This window comes from Pleurodeles waltl, chromosome 1_1 (genome assembly GCF_031143425.1).
Source record: "Pleurodeles waltl isolate 20211129_DDA chromosome 1_1, aPleWal1.hap1.20221129, whole genome shotgun sequence".
In the NCBI taxonomy this organism is placed as follows: Eukaryota; Metazoa; Chordata; class Amphibia; order Caudata; family Salamandridae; genus Pleurodeles; species Pleurodeles waltl.
The window spans coordinates 918,464,354-918,477,071 of record NC_090436.1 but is presented as its reverse complement, the minus strand read 5'-3'; the positions used below and the strand labels follow the sequence as shown (position 1 = coordinate 918,477,071).

The 12,718-nt window shown below is 42.1% G+C and overlaps 1 protein-coding gene across 19 annotated transcripts in view; it reads left to right on the top strand.

Moving 5' to 3' along the window:
- PTPRD (protein tyrosine phosphatase receptor type D) overlaps positions 1 to 12,718 on the top strand; it is a 3,982,777-nt gene that overhangs the window by 3,934,306 nt on the left and 35,753 nt on the right. For all 19 annotated transcript variants that reach the window (XM_069230134.1, XM_069230131.1, XM_069230149.1 and 16 more), the window contains 2 exons: positions 2,082 to 2,208; positions 4,281 to 4,406. In XM_069230134.1, the coding sequence (XP_069086235.1) occupies positions 2,082 to 2,208; positions 4,281 to 4,406 (253 nt within the window). The remainder of the gene's footprint in view (positions 1 to 2,081; positions 2,209 to 4,280; positions 4,407 to 12,718) is intronic.

Below are 12,718 nucleotides of genomic sequence, written 5' to 3'. Positions count from 1 at the left end.
GTACAAAACTATCCTTCAACAAGTTTTTTACTTTGTGTGCGTGCTGTACAATGCAGCACATGTGCAAAGTAGAAATAAAATGAGGAGAAATCAAAACATTTCTCCTTGTTACACCTGAGCTGAAGAAGCATCCCATTTTGGTGCATAACCCTGTTTGTGAATGTTACAGATAGGAGTTTGTGTCAAAACCCATAGTTGGTTGAATGCGAGTGCCCACGTGCCACCCAAGGAATACCCACTTGATGCAAAGTAAAACAAGGTAGCACTTAGTACAACTTTGCGTTACTTTAGGAAACTATCCAACACAAATCCTAATTTGCATTGGATAGTAAATCCCAGAATAACACTTTGCTACAAAAGTAACACAAACCCAATGCAAATAATTTGTAAATCGGGATCCTAGTGGTATTACAGTGCACCACTTTGTAGATGACGAAAGTTGATTTCACTGTGCACACAACTGTGCATCTTGATGCTCCCTATCAAATACACAGCTCCCTGGGCTCCTGTATAGGTGCACAATGTTCTATACTATGGCTACACTATTCTGCACTTGTATACGTTTCTGAAATAGCAATGCTCTGCTGTGTCAGTGTATGCAAATAAGGGTCCACCTTTGGCCTTAACGTAGATTTATCTGATAGGAGGGTTGGTGCAAGTGTAGAAATCGATTGTGAAGCATACAAAATTATTTGAAGGTGGATGCAAATCAAAAGGTTATTTGAGCTATTTTGATAAAGTTTGTGTGACTTAACAATAATTGGAGAAAGTCTGGATTCTGGGGTAACAGAGCATTCCTAAAAGCGGTGCATGTTCACCAGTGACGTTTCTTCACACTAGTGTTAAATACCAACCGACCTATCAGATCACTAACAATGAGACCAGGGCCCAGATCTCAAAACCCTTTAGAGTGGTGCTGTTTCATATCCTTGATGATAAGGTAGCGCTTGCTCCAAACACAGAGGAAAACAGGATTTTGGAGTTGGTAGTGAATAACTAGAAAGTTTGTGCATATATTTTATGTGGTATTTTGTTGTAAAGGTGTTATGTTACATTGTTTTTTTTTTTTTGCCCTGATGTATATTTGTGCCATACTGCTGCAATGTTATTTTGTGTTGTACTGTAGTTGTTGTGTTACATTAGGTTTTGACTGTTTGGATGTGATTGCTCCCTTATAATGCAATTGTGTTATGTTGTTTTGTGGGTGATGTGATGTTATGTTTTGTAGTTTACATTAGATATGTGAACTAGTGCTGCTATATTTTCAGCCAAAATCAGCAGATGGCTTGAAGGTTCCTGTGACAAGCAACCATTTACCACTGCCTAAGGTAGCAAAATATCAGTGCTCCTGCATTTCAGTTATGTAATACACCAGTCATCCCAAAACTGTGGCGGACTGCCTAAACTTAACATACCCAGTGCTTTCTTTATATGATAGAGCCCTGAGCCCTACAAAATGTACTAGCCCGACTTCAGCATTAAATGCTTTAGACAAATGCGAAGAGCACCAATATATACAAGAAAGGATATGTTTGCACCAAATATTTTTAAGTAAGCAATTATTTTGACAACAGCTGTTACTGTGCGGTGTAATAATGTAAGTTATCATTATTAGTAAGCAGTAATTGAGCAAACAGAATGACTGTAGCCTAAATGATTTATGCGGCTTTTGATATGAAATTTTCAGTATGCTGGAGATTGTCATACAGAAACAGTCCAATAATTCATAAACGTAATTGACTGCAGGACGCTCAGTGCTACGAATGCAAGCAGCACAACTAAGTGCTTCCTAAGTGTTTTTTCTGACACATAAAATTGAACTATTAGAATCACATTAAAATTAAAAATAATAACAATAATCCATGCATCATGATACTAATGCAATTTCCTCAGAAGTGAAAAAATGTGTTCTGGTTTGATTAAAACGCCTTGATTTGCTTTTAATGTGCCAAGCGCTAATAATATGTGCCTCTGACTTCTAAACAAAATGACTGCTGTGCTCAAACATAAATATTTACTTATAAGCAAAGCATGGCTAACTACTGTGCCATCTGTAATTAATTTTTTTCTTTCTCTTCCAGACAACAAAAGGCCTATATAGCTACTCAAGGTCCCTTAGCAGAGACAACTGAGGATTTCTGGAGAATGCTTTGGGAGCACAACTCCACAATTGTTGTTATGCTTACCAAGCTTCGGGAGATGGGGAGAGTAAGTGATTGTGTTCTAATTTCATCTTTCTATTTGTCAGTGCATTGGTTATCTTTACGTTTATTTCCACATATCCCCAAGGAGTATTGCACTTTCCTCCACCCTCCCACCATTTTTTAATGCATGCCAGGAACAGCACTGAGCCCCTCTGCTATTGTTTACCATCTCTGCTCTTTGAGGAAGAAAATTTGTGAGGGGCCAGGAAGGATCAGCAGACCATTTGGTCTGCCTTCTGAGAGGGCCGTCTACCATTCAATCCCTCTGCTTCAGTAAGCTGCCTCCTAGCCAAAAGTGGGCTCTTTGAGTCCTGACATCAGCAGGTATGCTTGGACCCTCGACTTCACTCTATATCTCTCTGCTGATGTACAAAGTATCTGGCCTTTAGGGGAGACTGGCGTGCCCCCTGCAATGGCTGACTCACGCTGACAGAAGGCTCAGCGACCTCTAGTGTCCATTATGAACAGCAGATGGGAGGTGTTGACTAATACAGTGTTTACAAGCTCTGTCGTCTGGAGGCCATACAGTATGATATCCCCTGCAGGCTTCTAGATTACAATAGCCATAAGGTATCTTTCCCTGTTTGTGATCTGGATGAAGTATGTTACCACTAGACATCAATAGCTACCCAAAGGGAGTTGGCTTTTCTAGATCTGCATGTGCCTTCAATCTGGTTTCAAACGACCCAATATAATACTACAGATGGCCAGTAAAGCTTAATGTGAAATGCACCTTTTCTATCACTTAGGAGACTATTTAATATTCTGAAAGAATTAAAAAACAAATATTGAAATAAAAAATAGAAAGCCTCTAGACATCACCTATCAAAGTGAGCAAATGTACTTCAACTTGAATATAAGGCAAAACAACTTAAAACAATTTTTAAAACAAAATTATTAGAATTTCTGTGCATAAACTACAAAGGACCCATTTGCACCTAATCTAGGGTAAGTGTATGGGGTGGCAGGAATTTTTCTAGGAGCAACAATTTTTATACCACCCCATGTGTGGTCTAAACATTTAAGTCTAAGGTGGTAGAGGACTCTTTAACAAAATGTGGAAGGATGCAATGAACATGCTGTGTGTCCCTCACCATAGTGATGCAAAGACTGCAGCCCCTTCAAAGTCAACAGTATGTTCTTAAAAGTTCACAGTCACCTGGGCCCATATATTCTAAGTTTGGGCTTACTTTATGCCGAGCATTGTTTTTATGTGTGTTAGTTGAATTTGTTTAACTGAAGCAAACCAAGATAACATCTCCTTTAATGCAAAAGAGGCGTCCCCGCCCTGCAGGACTCTGCAGCGTCTAATGTAGCACATCTGGGCACACAGGTGACATGGCCACCCTGCACAGAATCCTGGTGCCCACATCCAAGACAAACAGGCACACCCCTCCTTTGTTATACATTACCAAACCAAAGTGATGATTGTTAATTTATGGTCCTTGGTAAATGGCCACATCCAATAGTGCTAGGTACATCCTTTCACAAAGAAATAGAGTGTACATGATGGCATGTGGTTCATGGTCATGACTGGCCGCGGCTAGCTACCACTCTTCCTCCATTGGTCTGGTGTGGCATTCACATTTTTCTCCTGCCACTGCAGCATACTGCACAGGGCAATGGGTGAACCCACTTCAACCATTATCTAACCATACAGTGTCTAAGCGTTCTAGTCTCTCAACAAGCAGCACATCCACACATTATTTCCCCTCAGTGGCAGGAACTACAATGGCAATCTGTGCTTTTTCAGAAAGAAATTGCTCTGATTTACATATGTATGTGCTGGGGAGGGCATGTCAGTTCCCAGAACAATAACCCACCCCTCAAACAATAACGTGCAAAAACGATGGCAAAACCGGCAATTAAAAGGCAAAAGTTTTGCATCTTTGCTTGTTTCACCTTCCTTTCTTAACACACTGGAAAGTTAGTAGAAAACTGTGCTCCAATTAGGAAATACGTTTTGTACAAATGTTGTTTTCTATATGTTATAGACTACGGTTGGGTTTTTAAAGAACTTTCCTGCGCTTGTGTTTTAAGATCTTGAGCCCTGTTTTTTTTTTTCCTTTATTTTAGGAAAAATGCCACCAATACTGGCCGGCAGAGCGGTCAGCGAGGTACCAGTACTTTGTGGTAGACCCCATGGCAGAATACAACATGCCGCAGTACATCCTTCGCGAGTTCAAGGTCACGGATGCCAGGGTGAGTCATTGCTACTTTTCCCATCTGAGGCCAATTACCCATTTCCTGCACTTTCCCTCTTGTTCTGTTCAGAGGGCCTTAGAGGAATGTATATTTCTCACTCATAAACAAAAGTTAAAGAATGGAATTAAAAATTCGCATAATAAACACATATGGTATCCATGACAGCTGACTGATGCCGAAAAGTGGAAGCTCACATCTTGCAACACAATCTTTGCAGTGCATCGCTGTTGGTTCTGGAACGCATTAGGTCTTGTTCATCACGTAATTTTCTATTTTTTTCTACTTTCCTTTGCCCTGGTAATCATGCGAGCATCAAGGATAATGCAGTGTGCTTTAAAAACTGCAGAGTATATACCATTCCTGAGAAAAGCCTTTTAAGTTTCACACTTTAGAGATTGAGTTTTGGCAATACTCACGTCTTGGAGTGTCTAGGTTGCTGCACCCAAGGGTCCCAAGCTTGTGATGTTGATTGCTTGGCTGACATTCAGTGGCCACTTTATATCTCTGCAGACTCTATGCTGAGGACGGGATCCAAATGCGTCAAACTGAATACATGTAACCTTTTTCTAGGCCCACTTTATGTTGTTTCTGCTCGCCACAATTCCCACAGTAGAGCATGAGAAACCAAAAGCGTTTTTTCCTTTTGCCGTTTTTGGAAGCTCTTTAGAAAAACTGTTGGCAAGAACAGCAACATGTTGGGCTTTCCAGAAATGTCAGGTTTTGGCTGACACAGTTCCAAACCCACCTCAAGGATATTGCATTAGCTTTTTCCTAACGAAGTCCATGGTGGTGGTTTTGAGACTGCTGGAAGGGCATCACATTTCGAGATTGATACCCAGGAGACCTCTCACTTGCCCGCAGATGGAGAAGTTTAAACTTGCACTCAACATCTTGTTGCCGTCGAGGCCATGTAGAGTTCAGGCTGTGCCTTGTGAACCCTCAAGAGCACAGCAGTCGTACACTGAAAAGGAATGAGGGCAGGTTTTAACCACAAACTTTTATTTCCCTGATTTTATTTTTTTAGCACTAAATTCAAAAAATGAAACCAGGCAGAGAGGCGTAGCGGGTTAAAATTAAATTAGATGTCATGAAAAGCAGATAACCTAAAACTTTCCACTCGGGATGAATTATCTTTCACCTTTTGGTTACTTTACAACTTATTTTTTCTATTCTCTTCACGTTGAAGCCTAATTCATTCAGGCAAACAATGAATGCGATGCAGAGAAAAAAAAGTTCGAGTTCAGAATTAAACTAAAGTAGGGAGACAGTAGAATCACCTCACTGATAACTATTGCAGGCCCTGGTTGTCTGTCTAGCAGCATTTATCTGGCGAAATATATCTGTGGACACCAAGTTTAAGATTACAATGCTACAAACCTCAATTTCTTTTTATGCTATGTCTCCCTCTTATGTCTCTTCTTTACCACTCTATCTGTTTTTGTTCTTTTCTCTTCTCCCTTCCTTTCTAACTGATAAAACAATCAGTGCAGTTGAAGAAACTTCAGAAATACAAGAAAACATTTCAACTTGAAAGCCCCACAGAATAGACGAACAGAATACTGTAGACACGTGCTAAAATGCATTCAAACATCCTCCAAAACCACCCTCCACCCCCCACCTTCCACCGGTGCCTCATTATTTGTAACCTTTTAGGAAGATTTGCCTATCTGTAGATGTTGTTTAAAACGATTTGAGCGCTGGTAAAACATATTAACATATTGAGAGTTTCCAAAGATGGTGGATGTACTATGTGGAACATTTCTACCTCTGTGCAGAGATTTCTGTGAGGAAGACGTGACGTTTGTGTTAAACCCTTCGAAAACATTCAGTTCCGCTGACAGGGGACATAACCAATCACATCCTTCAGGTAGAGCATTTTAGCTTTCAAATAATTTACAATGTAATAGCACCCCAGGTCATCCCACGGAAGGGGAGTGACTGGCTTTAATGCTTAGTGCAAAGAGGTAATATTTTAGCTGAATGTCTTTGCAAAAGGAGACACAACATGAACTATTGTAAGTCTTGCATGCTGATGTGGAGTGAGGTGCAAGCTAGACAAGTTTTATCCTTGTTTCTGGTGATGGTCTATACATACTTAAGCGCTCTTTCGCGCACTCATGTCCATAGTCACTGTACTGCCCTGTACACTAGCATATTCTATGGGTTCACCTGTTGTCAGGACGATCACCTCTTAGCGTGACTATGGGGACATGGAATTTGTAAGAAAACATGTAGATGGCATTGCACCTTGTCATGAAAGACGCAATTGTGACTTGTTGATAAAATGATTATACACTCATGGGTGACGTTTTTGCACTCATAGTGTAAGCAGAACACTAACCTGGAGGATATACTTCTTTGAGTGCCATCTAGAGACCAATCCACTAATGCAGATGTGAGCTTACCCATGAACACTAACCCACGAACCCATGGATCCATGAACACTAACACATAAACACATAGGGCCTCATTCTGAGGCTGGCGGGCGGCGGTAGCCGCCCGCCTGGCGGGAACCGCCATATGGCCGCTCCGCGGTCGAAAGACCGCGGAGGCCATTCTGGCTTTCCCGCTGGGCTGGCGGGCGACCGCCAGAAGGCCGCCCGCCAGCCCAGCGGCAAACCCCTTCCCACGAGGAAGCCGGCTCCGAATGGAGCTGGCGGAGTGGGAAGGTGCGACGGGTGCAGTTGCACCCGTCGCGAATTTCAGTGTCTGCTAAGCAGACACTGAAATTCTTTGTGGGGCCCTCTTACGGGGGCCCCTGCAGTGCCCATACCATTGGCATGGGCACTGCAGGGGCCCCCAGGGGCCCCACAACACCCCATACCGCCATCCTGTTCCTGGCGGGCGAACCGCCAGGAACAGGATGGCGGTATGGGGTGTCGGAATCCCCATGGCGGCGCAGCAAGCTGCACTGCCATGGAGGATTCCTGAGGGCAGCGGAAAACCGGCGGGAGACCGCCGGTTTTCCTGTTCTGACCGCGGCCAAACCGCCGCGGTCAGAATGCCCTGCGGGGCACCGCCAGCCTGTTGGCGGTGCTCCCGCCGGCCCCGGCGGTCCTTGACCGCCGGGGTCGGAATGACCCCCATAGTGATTGTCAAGCTCTTTCTGCTAGGCCTACACCTCTCCTCTTTTCTCATATTGTCCAGCACTGTGATGCATGAGGGTTCGAAGTTGTTTTTTCATCAGAAGCAATCTTTTTGAATATGATGGGGAACACTTTTAGACTGGCTATCGTATGTTCAGCCTCGTGTCTGTTTTGGTAATCCCTGTGCATTTTTTAGTCATGTGTAGTACCGACTGAGGACACTTTGCTCATCATCTTGTTTGACTGATTTTATGGGTGGCAAACTATGAAGCTTCAAGCTGCTGAGCAATTCAGATCCTTGTATGTACTGGAGAACAATTAGCACCTGTCACTTTTGTGGTACTGTATTTGGATATAAAGGTAACTGGACAGAGGCAGAGCGAGTCAACATAGTGATAGGTTTCACTATAGACAGAAAGAGTCACAAAGACAGGCAGGCTGCCAGAAACAGTAGGCAGACCAATGTAAAGACAAAGGCTAATATAGTTTTATTTACATTGAAATAAAGAGATTGAGAGGCAAAAGCAAAGCTTGATGGACTGATTTACCAGCAGACAGTGCAATGGATAAAGAAACAAACAGATGTTTTGAGAGAAAGGAAGCATGGACATCATTTAGGGGTTGTCGGGGGTCGCAGATGTGACAACCGGCTTCCCACTTGCAACCCTAGCACTACCTTTTTTCATACCTGGCCTCAGGGGTACCAAAATCAATGCCAGGAACCCAGGGACAGCTCCTCCTTATGGTCGTCAATCGGGGCACCACTTTCCTTGTTTTCTGTCAGTTATATTATTATACTAAAGGCAAATAATATTAGATTATTCACTATTACTGTAAAAAAATGGAGTGCAGTTATCTAGAACATGACCCTGTCTTGCAGCTGAGGCAAGTAAAAAATATTTTTAAATCTATGTTGTGTGCATGCTTTTGGGTGAAAATGTGCTTATGTTAGTGAGAGTGTGTGTATGTGTGAATGTATGTGCATGTGTGAGCATCTGTGTGCAAGTGAAAGTAAAGATCGAACCCCTGGTAATTTGTTAAATTAATTTCCATGAAAGACAGTCACATAATTATACTTCTAGACATGTGATAGGCAGAGAGATCTATGGAGCTATGTATAGACAGAGTGACTGATGGATAGACATAAGCAGAACATGTTATTGGAAAGTTTTGCTGCAGAGATGAAGAAATGCAAACATAGAAAAAGAAGCTAGATATAGATGCACTGGGTTGTAAAATATTCTTGTTATTAAAGGAATATTGCCAGGTCATTGAGCAGCAACAAATAGCTTTACTGGATATGTCATTAGCCACATATGGTGCTTGTGTATCATGTTCCAATAGTGAAGTACTGCAGAAGTGTCACCTCCCTGCACTTTTTTGAAGACAGAGTCATAAAATCTCAATGCCATCTCTTGAGATGTAAGAGTGATATTGCTCTTATAGAAATAGGACTAGAAGCAGAAGGCAGGTTCACTCTGATGTTCTCAGTACAGACAAATAATACATGATCAATCGTCTGCACTACTCCCTTGCACAGTGTACACCTCCTATCAACCCAACGTATCTGGCTCCATGCACCCACAATGCAATGTAGGGGGAGTCAATTTAATTTAAACATAAGCATGCAGCGCCGGAGACAATGTTCTTGGTTCCGTCTTAATTAAGAGTAACGGACCAAAACTCTACAGGTCTTTGCTACTTCCTCAAGCCTTTTTAGACTCCTGCAATGGTGACTATCCTGACCCATAGATCTGAGTTCCAAAGTTTTACGGAGGATTTTAGATAGCCTTTAGGGCTTTTATAGCTCATGTCTTGCATGTCTATCAGATTAAGGCTAAAGTGCTCAAGTGCTTGCAGAAGGTTCAACGTCAAGGTGTAATCTCCCCTTATCGACGGAAGACATTCAATACTTATAAGTTTCCTCAGGGAGTTCTCTTCTGAGTGCATTTACCTAAATAGGGATACGATTTCACTGCACTGTACCCAAAATCCAGCTATAATTAATCTTCAAATGGCATCCCCTCCTGTGAAATTTCACTATTTTCCTTTCATCCACATTGACCTTCAGATAATGCATATTTGCTCAGGCTGCTAAAGCGTGGAGGCGCGTCTGTAACCCTTTTGGAATCAGATCCAATAATACAATATCATCCGCATATAGGAGAGTCCCTGTCAGGTGGGACATAACAATTGCGGAGAATCCTCCTGCACAACCATCTGTCGTGGTAAATCAGCGACATATAGTGAAAAGACGAGGGGCACTAATAAAAAGCCTTATTTTAAGCTTTTTTTTGTTTCAATCTTAGGTGTGAGCCCTCACACCCCCAACATTACTTGGCACCATGTGGCCGAATGCAAGGCTATTATTAATTTTAGTAGACCGTCTGGGATACCCAAGCCCTTAAACTTCTTCCATAAGGCGTGTCTGTCCACACGGTCAAAAGCGGTAGAAAAATCAATAAATGCTGCATAAACTGGCATACCCCATTTATGAACATACATCTCTGTGATTAGATGTAATATCACTATATTGTCTACAGTTGAACAGTCTGGACGAAAACCAGACTCTTCCAGAGGCAAAAACTGCATTTCCTTTACCCAGTCTAGAAGATTATTTAATATAGGCTTTACAGAGTTTTTCCCAGTTGCCTCTAAGAGTGTGATTTGCCTATTGCTTGAGTGTATATCATAATGGACCTTTTTAGGGTCGAGCCTGCAAGTGCATGCGCTTGCGCTAGCGTCTCTTATGAGAGACGGTGTTGTGTTCAGTAAAGGGCTTGGAGCCTGTCTGCCACACACGATTTGATGATTTTCGTGGCACTCTTCTTTACAGCCTCGTAATTGATCAAGGCACATCGGGCATCACTTCCATTTCTCTGTGTGGAGCAGGGATCAAGCATTAATTGAGGCAACCTAATTACTGCCCATTTGCTGCTCCCAACGTGATTGAGGTACTATTTGTTCTTTTTAACTTTGAGTGCCCCGTAAACTGAAGACCTGTGACTGGCAAAAAAGTGCCCAGCAGGCACAAAATTACAATGTTTTATTTTTCAAAGCTAACCTAATTTTTTTGTAAAGTCGTCTTTTCTTCGTTTCTTCTCATGTTTTCTTTTGTTTTTGCTCATGGGCGCTGTTGCCAAAAGATGACAATTAACTTGTTCAAAACATGCAAGACCCATTGCATTGCAAATTCTTGTTATGTAATGGGAGGACTATGCTGCCTTTTCAACAATTAGGTATTTCACCAGATAGATAACATGATTTAAACAATGCAGTCAAATAAGTGGCCCATAAGTCAACCTCTAACTTAATGATGGCCATATGGAACTGATCATGCCCCCTTGCCCAGACCATCTTGTACCCTGAATGATTTTCTTAACTTGTATCTTTGTTTGGTATGGAAGGTTAGCCCCATACCTATTTCTGAGTCAGAATTGTGACAAACTCCGATCTATTGAAATATTCCCTGAGGCATTCAAAGCATACAACAAAATTATATGTTTACTCCAGACTTCATTTGTATTGTCATTAATTGTGGGCTTACCTATACTCCAACTACATTCCCCCCTCAATATTCCAAAATTGCCTGAAGTTCTTCTATTTGTTTCAGTAATTTCCATCCATTTCCTGTTGGCTTCTTCCCTCTTTTGTGACCCTATCCATCTTGGTCTCCTCCTTCTAAGACTTAGAAGTTTATTTGAAAACCCTTATTAAGATTCTTCACCTTGTTCCTATACTTGAAGTCTCCTGAAAGGATTGAATTAACCTTTACAAATTTGTACAAATCTTCTGTGAAAGAAGCTGCCAAAATCCTACCCTTGTCAGAAATTGCCTCTACTGCTCTCATCAGGTCGCTGGGAAAAGATTGCTTATTCGTAGAGTCACAGGATACCTAAACATTGGCAATCTTAAAATGTACCTGCTCCTCCTCCCCTAGCTGCCAATTAGTGATGGCCATGTGCTCCCCCTTAAGAGAAAAGGATGGGATACTATGGTCACTCCAATTAGTGTCTATTACTGCAACAGCCATTATGAGAGGGAAGGCAGAGTAGGAGCTTATAATAAAACCGATTGTTGAGGAACCATTGGATGTTCTAGGGGTCAGATGGGCCGGGATGTCACCATCTACTCTACCATTTACAATAATGGCATCTACCACCCTGCATGCCTCCATCAGGAGTGACCCTCTTTTATTTACTCTAGACCCCCTCGGAATGTTGAAGGCGTCCTCTCTTTCCTCATCAGAATGGATTCTTAATGAGTGATTGGAAACTGGAGCATTAAGGTCGCCAATCACAACAATATTACTGGTCTGGGCCATCATTGCAACTAAGTTAATAAAATGGAAACACTCTCCTAAGAGTTGGTTATACTTTTTCCCAGACAGTAAATACATATTCACCAACATCACCTGGGGCATGAAAAAATCTCTCCCAGTTGTCTTACAAAAAGTAAAGAATTAAGTGAATTTGAGGAATGATGAAACACTTTATGGGACCATGAGGGGTTAGTACTCAGCAATGTGGCTATGCCACCAGTAGCATGCCTTTTTCTAGACTTCTTTACAGGGCTGCTACTAACAAAATGAAATGTAGACTTTGTATAGCGCGGCTTATCACCCGTGAGGGTCTCAAGGCAATGTCCATGGGCATGGGGAGATTAAGTGATTTGCCCAGAATCACAGGGCGATGGGCCAATGTTCGAACCCAGGTCTCCAGCTCCGGAGTCGATTGCTCTGACCGATGCACTACATCCCCTCTTTTACCTCTTGTGAACCAGTTACCAATGTCTCTGATATACATATTATGTCTCCGTTTAATGGAGCGAGGTTTAATGTTTCACTACACTTTTGGAGCAGACCTCTAAGTTCCAAGAGACAATATTAATTTGGTTGCTAAATAAAGTGAATACATGCTGTTGGCCTAGGCCTTTTATCATTTAGATCTCCCACCAACCACTGCCATCACTGCTCATCATCCTCCCCCTCCTGAGTGGTTGGATTCTGCTTTATAGGGATACCCTTCTGCTTCCCACTACACAAGAAATTACCGTTAACTTTGCATTGCGGACCAACTCATGAGGTGGGATTATACCATTATCTAAGAGGGACAACCTATGACCTTCGCTATTCTTAAAACCTTCCCATCTATGACATCTAGGGGCACAAGGAACTATATCAACCCTCTTGATATAAAAAAAATCACAATTGTTCCTTATTAG